We start from the raw sequence: 10,916 nt of genomic DNA, 5'->3' as shown, positions 1-10,916 counted from the left end.
AAAAGCTTGTGTGATGGAGCTTATAAAAAGGCTGCTTGTATTGAAATTGGTAAGAGAATAAATGAGGATCAAGTATCCAGATGCTCACATCAAGTCAATATATCATCAGTACCATCCACATAAATGTGGCCATTGCACACTAATTGAGCAAAATGGCAGCTGTACTTCATACAAAATTAACTTTTTAGTAGGTCCGTTATGGTATTTTACACCTGGTATTGGTCCGCGAAACGTTAAATAAAGTTATAGAAATGTCAGTGTGCCCGTGCAAGCCTAAGGTCTGAGCATTAACATCCTATTCCTATTTCAACGGGTGGTACATCCTTTTTTTTCTACAGCTACAGCTATAAACTGCGCCACTGTATCCGGGATCGTACGCTAACGTGTCGCTACTATCGCTAAAAACCGATTTACAAGGTGTTCGGTGGTTCTGAACAGCAGCTAATAGGTAACCTGTTCGAGCTCGCATCCCTCACCGTTCAGGTTTTATACGTAAAGTTTCAAATTTTCCATCTAAACAAAACGCCTTAATAACTCCTATTTCGTAAAACTACAGCATTCGGACAGCAACAATACCACGAAATTTACATTTACTACGAGTACAAATTAATCACTGTCTTAATCTGTGAAATTCTAGGCCTCCTGCAATTCTTTTGCTCACAATTCGAAACTATTTCCCTTCTAAAAACAAATATTAATTTTAGGCGTCTTAGCTATTTGTTTTGGTCAGCGCTATAGCAAAAAAAACGTTTTTGCCTTGATAGATCTTAGCCTTGGTATAGCTGACAGCTTATGCTTAAGAAAGAGAAGTATTAGCTTTGAGATGGAACAGCGTAGTTTGAATATATTTAAAGCCCATAACGGATCTAGTAAACTAGATACGTTAACATACCGCGATAGGACAAAGACAGCAGCAGCCAATAAATGAGCCAGTTTTGCCGGACTCTTTTAATTTTAAATAAAAATGAAACGTCAGCGACAAACCCGCCCCTACACATCAGGAAGCGTTTCTCAGTGCACCATCTCTCGGGCCATACGCGAGCACCTCGCCCGTGCGGTGCACACGATTGACTCGAGACTTGAGTTAAGTGCATCGTTGGCACTGACCAAGAACGACGACTGTCACTTTTCGTTTTCTTTCCAAGACCACAAGGTTTTTCTTTCAAGCGGAATCGCTCTACAGTCTTGCGCAGTATTTTCTACGGTGTTCTTGTCTTTGCCGTTTTAGCTCGAAGCAGCGCCGTCGCATCATTTCCTAATCTCGACGAGTCTCAGCTCTCATCTTCTGCCGTTGTGGCCAAAAGATCTCTTCGGGTCGCAGGCCAAGAAGTCGTCCAGGGCGGTGGAAATGGAAACGGTGAAATTTGGAAAGTAATTGTTCAGGGTACCAACAAAAATAATCAAGAGGCCGGCAGAAGTCAGCGTAGTCAAGCTCATTGAGGCGGCCAAGAAGGCGAACAGTAAGAAAAAGTAAGAAACCCCTCATCGCGCTAAAGAAGCCCCAGTGAAGCAACTTGATTGCACTATTTGCTTTCTTACCAGTTCCTGCGACTCGAAGAAATCTCTTCCGGGAAACAGTATAGGTCATATCGTTGGCTGCGAAGTTGGGAGAGACCTTCGACAAGAGCTGAGATTCATCGGCATTCGTGGATGCTGCGACGACACTGCAGCGAGCTAAGACAGCGACGACAAGAACAATGTAGAATGCACTGCGCATGATTCTGACGGGGCTAGGAGGGGACTTGTGGTCTTGAGGGGAAAAAGTCAAGTGACTGCCGGCGATGTTTCGTTTGGCCACTGGTCTGGTGGTTAACCCAACGGTTCCTCATGATGAAGTCACGATGGGGACGTACGGTTACAATAACCGTCGGGTACAGTTCTCACGAAAGCACTGGGTAAGCCATAAGCAAACAGCTTACTTCAACTCTTTAACCCTTGAAAGTGGACACGAGTACAAATCTGAATGTACAGTGTCTTGGTGCATAAAGTTCGTAATGGTAGCTGGATTTGTTTTACTGAAATCCCAGACGCTTTTCTACTGGATTATGGTAATTCCTCTCAGAATCATTGCCAATTCCGAAGCGACATTTAGTCCAATTGCGTGAGTTATACGTTTACCGTATGCAATTACGGGCTCACACAATCAAGGAGTGCTCTACCATGGTACGTATGATTTGTCAGAGGATGACACAGGCATATCGCTGCATGGCATTTAATCTGTACTATTCGGGCAGCGGCTGCATGAATAGTACAGATTCTGATGCGAATTCTATTGACATGTCAAGCTAGTGGAGTATGCGTCGCGCAGAAAGTTATATGAGGTCGATCGCTTATAAAAATTGCAATACTTTACTGGCTCCAGGTCAATGACGTTATGGGAGTAACTTTGGATTGCGTGAGAGGTGTATTTCCCTGCTTAACCTGCCAGTTCGCAATGTTCATTCTCAAATTTACCTCGGGCAACAAATAACTAGTGTAAAACGGCGATGACTCGCTTGTACCTGTTAATCCTCGCCGCTTTAGCAATCTTCGCGGACCCCAGTGCCGCGTTTGGTGTGGCTAAGATGGGTGTCATCAAGTCAACCAGCGACCATTTGAAAGCGGGTTCTGATTCTACTACCTTGGTGAAGACTTCTGTTAACGCGCCAGGTTCACAAGTCGACGATGAAAGAACACTCTCAGCTTATCTCTCGACGCTAGACGACGCGATAAAGAGAAGTAAGGCTGTCGACAGCGTGTTCAAAGTGCTGAGCCTTAACAGAGCATCGGATGACCTTCTAACCAACGCAAATTGGGTCTCTTGGGAAAAATACGTGAAGGAATTGTTTCCCAAAAACTTTAAAGATGAAGTATTGGTGAAGACGTTGAGGGAGCACTACGACGACCAGCATATTTTACAGATGCTTGCCAAAGCGACGGAAAATCCACGAACGAAGGAAATTGCTACCGCGTTGGAGAAGCAGTTCATTAACATTCCACTAGTGATGCTAACGAGCTGGAAGTGTCGTAACCTTGGCCCGGGTCACGTCTTCAAAGTCTTCCCCGTCAAAGATTCTTCTCAGTTGAATGACTTAGTTCGAGACAAGAAATGGGGGTTTTGGATCAAGTACGTGGACGGTATCACTCCGGACGCAGACAAGGTATCTCGTATCCTGAATCCTCTGATAAATCGTTTCACAACGGAAGGGGTGGTGAAAACAATTGCTTCCGATTCTGTAGTGGATACGAAATACTTGGCAGAACTACTCCTTGCAAAATGGCTGGGAGATTCGAAAACGAAGTCGAAAACGGTGGACAAAGTTAGGGGGATGCTCAAAGCGGTGTTCCCCGACAAACTTCCGGAAAAAGCTGAGGATCTCGTGGCAAGATACACTGCCAAAGCGGTAAAGGAAAGTAGAGATGTCGACGATCTCTTCAGAGTGCTGGGACTGAACTCTAAATTGGACGACCTGCTTACACATCCTTCTTTGGTCGCCTGGATGAAACGAATGGATGATGTGTATTCAACAACAGACCAACGCTCAATCGCAATGGCGGAGACGTTAATGCGTTACTATGACGACCGGCATCTTTTAGACATGCTCGCAAAGGCAAAGAAATCTCCAAGTACGAAGGAGATTGCTACCGAGTGGGAATTCAAGGTGAAACAAGCGATTGTCGAGCAGTTATCGAGCTGGAGAGCTCAACACTTGGTGTAGTAAATCCTAGGTATTTCACCTTGGTTTCCCTCATAGTTCAACGGAGACGACCCAAGGGCGCCTGGCAGCTTTGCCATCTTCAGGCGATGGGTCTGCGTGTCTTCCCAGTCGGGCTAGTAAGGTCCGACCCAGGTTTTATATTAGGAACCAGGCCAACTACATATCATCTTTCTTATAACTTTCCCAGCGAACTTTCTGAGGGACGCCTTAGAAAGAAGCTGATAATTGAGCTCGATCTGGTTACCATCAGACTCGAGACTCATTCTACGATTTACCCGATACAATACACTTGGCTATAAGTTCCAGCGGGGTGGCTCCCGCTTTGTCGAGTGTTGATTGGTTTTTCGCCCGGGATTTACTACAAAGAATTCTTTAGTGGAAAAAGTGTTTTCTTTGGTACAAGACCAGCTGCCTGTACCAAGAGAAAAGAGCAAGTACAAGACCCTGTTTCTGCCGTCGTGACTGTGGTTTTCTTTTGGCGCGACCGAAGCGAGCCGCTTAGGGCCCAAGGGTTAATCGTGGTTATTTCGGCGTGAGGGGACTGAACCTCAACAAGTACCAGCCAGGATGCAAGGAGCTGGTGCACCGGTATTTACACCGATCGTAGCACCGGAAATTACAAGTATCTCTCATGAAGCTCTGACTGATTGGACGAACAAGCGTCGTCACTACGAGAGCAAGTTGAGAGCTCGATGCCGCGCTACTGGAGAAAATTATGACAACATAGTCCAGTCCGTTCGCGACTCAATGGATCCTGATTTACTGGATGTACTTTGCGAGCTGAGATTGAACGAGGACGTTGCTAACGTGAATGACGACATGCTGATTGCTGAGCTCGCTCTCATCCTTTCAAGCGTGAAGAATGACACGCTCCCTGACGTCAAGGCATTATTCAGATCCAAACTGAGGATGAACCTGACGAAGAGTGATGTCGACGCCCGTGTGCTGGACTACTTTAACCAGTTCCGGAGGTTAGTGCGCGAGAATGGTCTGGGCGCCTGCTTTGAAGGTGACAGGGGTAACGAGGCAAAGTGCAAGCAACTCGTGGCCTCTCTTCACTTAGCGGCTCTCAAGGAAGCAGTGGAGCAGTGTTTGCAGTATACGCACAAGCAGGCCGCCTCGATTCCAAGACTGTTGTTTGACCTCGTCGTTGAGAAGGCGAAGGAACATGAGCGCCAGTTTCTAAGACAAAGGAATAAGAAACGAGATCGCGATGAAGATCTGCAGAAGAAGAAGAACCCCGAAGGAAAGAAGAAAATCAGGACCGGTGAGAATACGGAGGACTCTTCAAGGAAGGTGGCCAAGACCAATAGCATATCCAAGACCAATAGCATATCCAAGACCAAGACGAAATCGAAGTCGAAGAAGCTACCCTTAAGTCCGTGTCCAAAGTGCAATGAGATGCACTGGCTCAACGAGTGCCATAATGCAACTGAAGATGAAAAAGTGGAGCTGAGGAAACGCTTGCGTGAGGCGAATGCAGCCAAGCGTACAAGGACCAAGCGCCTTGGTGAGTTTCTACCGACTCCATCTCGTGCTGTTATGGTGAATGGAGTACTGGAGATTCCGTACTGCGCTGACAGTGGCTCTGACCATACCGTGATGGGCCGCTCTCACTGGAATCAACTCCGGGCTCTGGACCCAAGTGTTCAAGCTGAAGAACTTACTGTCCCAGTTCAGAACCAGACGTTTGGGTCTATGTTGGTGACTGCCGATAAGAAGGCCAAACTCCATTTAATGATTCGCACCGCGGCTGGGCAAGTTAAACCGATGAAGGCTGTGGATGTGTTGATTGTCAATATGGATGACGACGCGTTCATACTTGGCAATGATGTACTAAGAATGCTTGGGATTGATGTGGAGCGTCAACTGGAGCAACTAGCTGACCTAAATGTGGATGAAACAAGTGGCGATCCTGTTGAACTGGAAGCCGACGAATCTCCGGTCCGACTTGGAGAACCTCAATCTGAGAATGAGGACGTATTTGCTGCAGTTGAACGGTTGGTTGAGCAAGCAGTCGAGAACGGATTCCCAGCAGACAAGCTCGATCAACTTCGTACTATCATCCATGCCTACGATGTAAGGCGTTTGACTCTGCAGGATGACCCACCAGCACGTGTTCCACCTCTGGAGATACGACTACGGGAAGGGGCTCGTCCAACAAGGTGTAAGCCTCGACGGTATCCCCCTCACATTCGCAAATTTCTTCACGATTTTAACTCTCGTTTGGTAAAACTAGGACTCGTTTACGAGAATTCGGAAAGTCGATGGGCGAGTCCCGTTCTCCCTGTCAAGAAGTCAGCGGACCTTATGGATCTTCGGCAAACCACAGACTATCGTGAGCTGAACGCATTGACTGAAGTCATGGCAGCTGTTATGCCGATTTTATCCGTGGTGATGGGGAACGCGAAGGGAATGAAACATTTCGGACTCTTTGATTTTTTAACCGGCTTTTGGCAGCTTCCGTTGGCTCTAATGTGTCAAGAATTGCTTTCATACATGACCGATGAGAAGGTCTTTACCCCTCGCAGAGTGCCTCAGGGTAGTAGTGATGCTGCGATATTCTTTCAGAAGACCATGGAGAATTGCTTTGCCAGTCTACTGTACGACCATTTACTGATTTGGATCGACGACTTACTCCTTTATGCCAAGGATATTGATGTATATTTGGACAAGTTGGAAGAAATGCTGTCACTAATGGACCACTTTGGCTTAAAGCTGAGTGCAAAGAAAACGAGCTTGTACCAGACTGAGGTCAAGTGGTGCGACAGGATCATAAGTGGTGAAGGCATCAGACATGACCCAAACCGAATTGACTCGCTACGTGCTTTGCCATACCCACGTACTGCCGGAGAGCTTCAGCAATTTGTCTGTGCGGTCAATTGGATGCGTCAAAGCATTATTGATTTTGCAAGGCAGATTGCCCCTTTACAACAAAAACTTGACGCGGCTCTCACGAAAACCAAGAGGACCAAGAGGGCGGCTGCTGGCATTAACATTGAGCTGAGCAGTGATGAACGAGTGGCATTTGACCGGATTAAGGATTCGATCGCCAAAGCTGCTACTCTCGATTTTCCTGATGACAACGCTACCACATGTCTCTTCACGGATGCCTCGAACGTTGGATACGCCGTTATTGTGACTCAAGTTGTGAACTTCGACCCTCAGAAGCCTGCTACAGAGCAACAACATCGGCTCATTCACTGCACAAGTGGAACGTTTGCCGGTAGCCAGCTAAACTGGACTGTCATCGAGAAAGAGGCATTCCCCATTATCGTTGCCTGTGATAAACTGGATTACTTGCTACTAAGGCCGAATTCCTTTCGGATGTATTGTGATCATCGTAACCTGATTCACATCTTCGCACCGGACGTTTCGATCAAGAAACATATTAAAGGGAAACCTTTACGATGGTCCATGAAGCTAATGAACTACCAGTATGTAGGGGAGCATGTACCGGGATCTGATAATGTATGGGCCGTTATAATTTCCCGCTGGGCTGGTAACCATTCGCCAACTGTGAAACGACTGAAGGTTGCTCGGGCTCGCCCAAACCAAAGGACTGAGACTGTGTCTGCTTTGCGCCCTCTGGATGATGATCGTTTTGTGTGGCCTACACTGGTGGAACTCAAGGAAATACAATCCAAGAGCTCGGCTCCTGTTTACGCTAATCGAAATGATGATGGTCTCGTGACCCTGGAGGACAAGCTGTGGATCTTATATGAAGAAAAAGAGTTACTTCAGCGGCTGTGCATCATTGCGCACTGTGGCGCTCAAGGGCACCGCGGCCAACAAGCCATGATTGCACACCTGGGACGGCTTTTCGCTATCGAGCACCTCTCCGATGTGGTCGCAAATTTCGTTAAGAAGTGTCTGCTTTGTCTGCATTCAAGAGGGGGAAAGATTATCCCACGTCCGTGGAGCGAGGTGATTGAGTGTCGTACACGTAATGGTGTTTTTCATTTTGACTTTCTTTACATGGGTGAAAGCTTTGGAGGCAGTAAATATCTTTTGGTTATGAAGGATCAGGCCACACATTACTGCGAATTGGTTGTTGCAGACTCAGCCGAAAGAAGTGTTGTGGCTGAAGCTTTACTGTATTGGCACTCACGATTCGGTGTTCCTCCTGGGTGGGTGTCTGATTGTGGAACCCATTTCAAGAACGAGATTGTCGCCGAGCTGAGTCGCGTCTCCGGTCGAGGCAGTCATTCACACTTGGATATATTTCCGGGGTTTAAGCGATCAATTGGAAACGTGGTAAACGGGAATTTTATTACAAGTGGGGGAAAACAAGGATTTTTAACCTTAACAAAATTGGTTTACAAAGACTAGGTCTACTTGGTTCCGATGGTGCAAGCCAATTTGAACCATACAGCACTCCCATCTCTTGGGAATCGAGCGCCAGTCGAGCTGTTCACTGGACTGCCACGGCCTACACCCCTCTGTGAATTTTATCTACCAGTGAAAAACAAGTTACAGCAGATTCCACAGAGCGAGCAGATAGACAACTACCTAAATCGGTTGAGAAGCAGCTTACAGAAGATGCATGAGGTGGTTGAAGACAAAAGACTGAAGCAAAGACTTTTGAGCAAGAAGCGCGAACGAGGAGAGAATCTCGGTAAACTTTCCACGTTGGAGATTACGTTCTTGCGATCCCGGAACGGATGAGAAACCGTGGAAACAAAACTCCAATGTGAATTTGGGTTGGACCGGTATCGAGTGACTCGGGGCCGGATTCCCACTCCTTTTCGCTGTAGAGCACCTGATTACAGGAGAAAGAACCATGATGTGCACCCTTCACGGTTAAAGGATGTACGCAGACGACAGCTTAAATGTCCACGGATGAGCTACTCGAACACGTAGCTGCTCAAGGAATCATCTTAGCAGTTAAGGAGCTGAAGGGCCACAAGTGGAATAATGCTACGAAGGACTTTGATATTTTTAGTAAGCTGGAAGGGCCTACAGTCGATCGAAGACTCTTACGAACCAATGCAAGTTTTGAATAAGGACATCAAGATTTTATTAAAGAGATATGTGGACACTGCTGAAGACCCTCGTCTCACGGATCACTGGAAGAAGATAGATCGTGAGGACGGCAGCACGGCGTCTACACCTCCTGATTCAGCGAAGGGCATGAAGCCTCGTGGCCGCCCTCGCGGCAGGAAGAAACGAAGTCACCCCGATGGAGAAGCCGTCCGGCGTGACAGCGACGACGCGGATGAGGTACAACCTCGAAGTGTCCAGCAAACAGTTCAGCGTACTTTGGATGAGGACAGCCAAGGGCACATCGGTGCCGAGGACCAAGATCCTCAGCTTCCTCTAGGTCGTCGAACTCAGATGCAATGATGACAGCCACCGTGGGCCAAGTTCCGCGTGTCCGCAGTCAGCAGAGATCTCGAGCACCCAGTCAGCGCCTCAAGAAACCAGTCCGGTTGTAAGCGTCAGACGCTTGCCAGCCGTTGGTCATGTGCTCTGGGTGATATCGCCACACCTTCGCAAGTCGAGCGGAGGGGTAGTGGGGAAAACCAAGCTTCGGAAGCTGTGTAGTGAATCCTAGGTATTTCACCTTGGTTTCCCTCATAGTTCAACGGAGACGACCCAAGGGCGCCTGGCAGCTTTGCCATCTTCAGGCGATGGGTCTGCGTGTCTTCCCAGTCGGGCTAGTAAGGTCCGACCCAGGTTTTATATTAGGAACCAGGCCAACTACATATCATCTTTCTTATAACTTTCCCAGCGAACTTTCTGAGGGACGCCTTAGAAAGAAGCTGATAATTGAGCTCGATCTGGTTACCATCAGACTCGAGACTCATTCTACAATTTACCCGATACAATACACTTAGCTATAAGTTCCAGCGGGGTGGCTCCCGCTTTGTCGAGTGTTGATTGGTTTTTCGCCCGGGATTTACTACACTTGGATACCACCGACATCTTCAAAGCGCTTTCCATAGGAGATCACTCTAAAGCGGAGGATGTCCTAATGAACCCCTACTGGAATACGTGGATCAGATACGTGGATGAGGTCGCACCGGACGCAGACAAAGTCGCCGTGATCTTAAAGCCGCTAACAGACCGCTTCGGAGGGATGAGGGTGCTGGAAGTCATTGCATCGAGCCCTCCCGCTCAACCCAAATCCTTGGAGGAAATACTATTCACAAAATGGCTGGGAGGTCCGAAAGTTCAGTCTATGACCGTGGAGTACGTTAGAGACCAGTTGAAACGCGTGTACCCCAACATTATCCCTCAAAATGCAAAAGGTTCTGCGGCAAGATACGCTGTCATTTACAAAAAGGAGGGGAAAACAGTAAACGATATTTTGCGCAAAATTGAAGCCGCCAAACCGAAGACTGCGGCGACGTTGTAAGCCAAAAATCGTAGGTGAAACAGCTGAACTTTAAAAAAAGCAATAGTACTTTTTACAAGCCAACCAACACCAACAAGACTGGAGAAACCACTTTTTGTCTTGATTTTTTCTTACAAAATAATTAAGTTGTCGTAAATCGTTGCTTATTTTATTTCAAAGTGTTTCACTAGGTATTGAAAGTAGCCGCTAGTAGTAATATCGGTAGTCAGCTATGTTTCTTGGTTTTAGCTCTTTATTTTCTGTTCTGGTGGGGGCTATAGGTTGGCACCGGTTTATAAAAAACTAACCAGAAGTGCACCCTCGATGGTGCTCCCAACCTTCGAAATGACAGCAGAAAGTTCATCGATTAGAGCTTCTAGCTCTTGACGTTTTCATGGTTAGAGATAATCGGGGAAAGCACACCATATAATCTTAAAGCTGTTTGAATCCTCGACTGCCCCTCCACCATATTTATTCTTTAACTTAAGAAAAAAAAGATTCTTTTAATAATAATGTCTCGATATTAGTTTAATAGCAACACTGTTGGTCCTCGATATATAACAGCCAAAGATGGACACAGCGTCTTTCATATCATCCACAGTACGTTTGCCAGCTGTAACCTTAACGTTCCCACGCAGCTCTCGCGTCATGGAAACGCTTCTCTAAGTCCGTGATCGCTGTCTTTCTGGATTTTGATCTGCTGGTTGATTGTGACGACTGGTGAGAGCACGGCGCAGAGGAACAGCGACGAGGAGCGAAGCGGAGGAGGGCGGCGAGAGTCCAACGATGGGGACTCGAAGGTAAGGCGTAGGAGGCAGTTGATGTGCCTCGAAGAAGGTAAATTGGAAAGTGAGATTGAAATGGTTAGCTGTTTGTCG

The 10,916-nt window shown here is 47.1% G+C and overlaps 1 protein-coding gene across 1 annotated transcript; it reads right to left on the bottom strand.

Annotated features, from left to right (window-relative positions):
• Positions 1-1,255: 1,255 nt before the first annotated feature.
• Positions 1,256-1,717, bottom strand: PITG_04290 (secreted RxLR effector peptide protein, putative; the record flags this gene model as incomplete). The annotated part of the gene is made up of 1 exon (XM_002905897.1): positions 1,256-1,717. The coding sequence occupies one exon, from the start codon at positions 1,715-1,717 to the stop codon at positions 1,256-1,258; it is 462 nt and encodes a 153-aa protein (XP_002905943.1).
• Positions 1,718-10,916: the final 9,199 nt, after the last annotated feature.

This window comes from Phytophthora infestans, genomic scaffold (genome assembly GCF_000142945.1).
Source record: "Phytophthora infestans T30-4 supercont1.5 genomic scaffold, whole genome shotgun sequence".
Lineage (NCBI taxonomy): Eukaryota > Oomycota > Peronosporomycetes > Peronosporales > Peronosporaceae > Phytophthora > Phytophthora infestans.
This window is presented reverse-complemented; position numbering and strand designations above follow the sequence as displayed.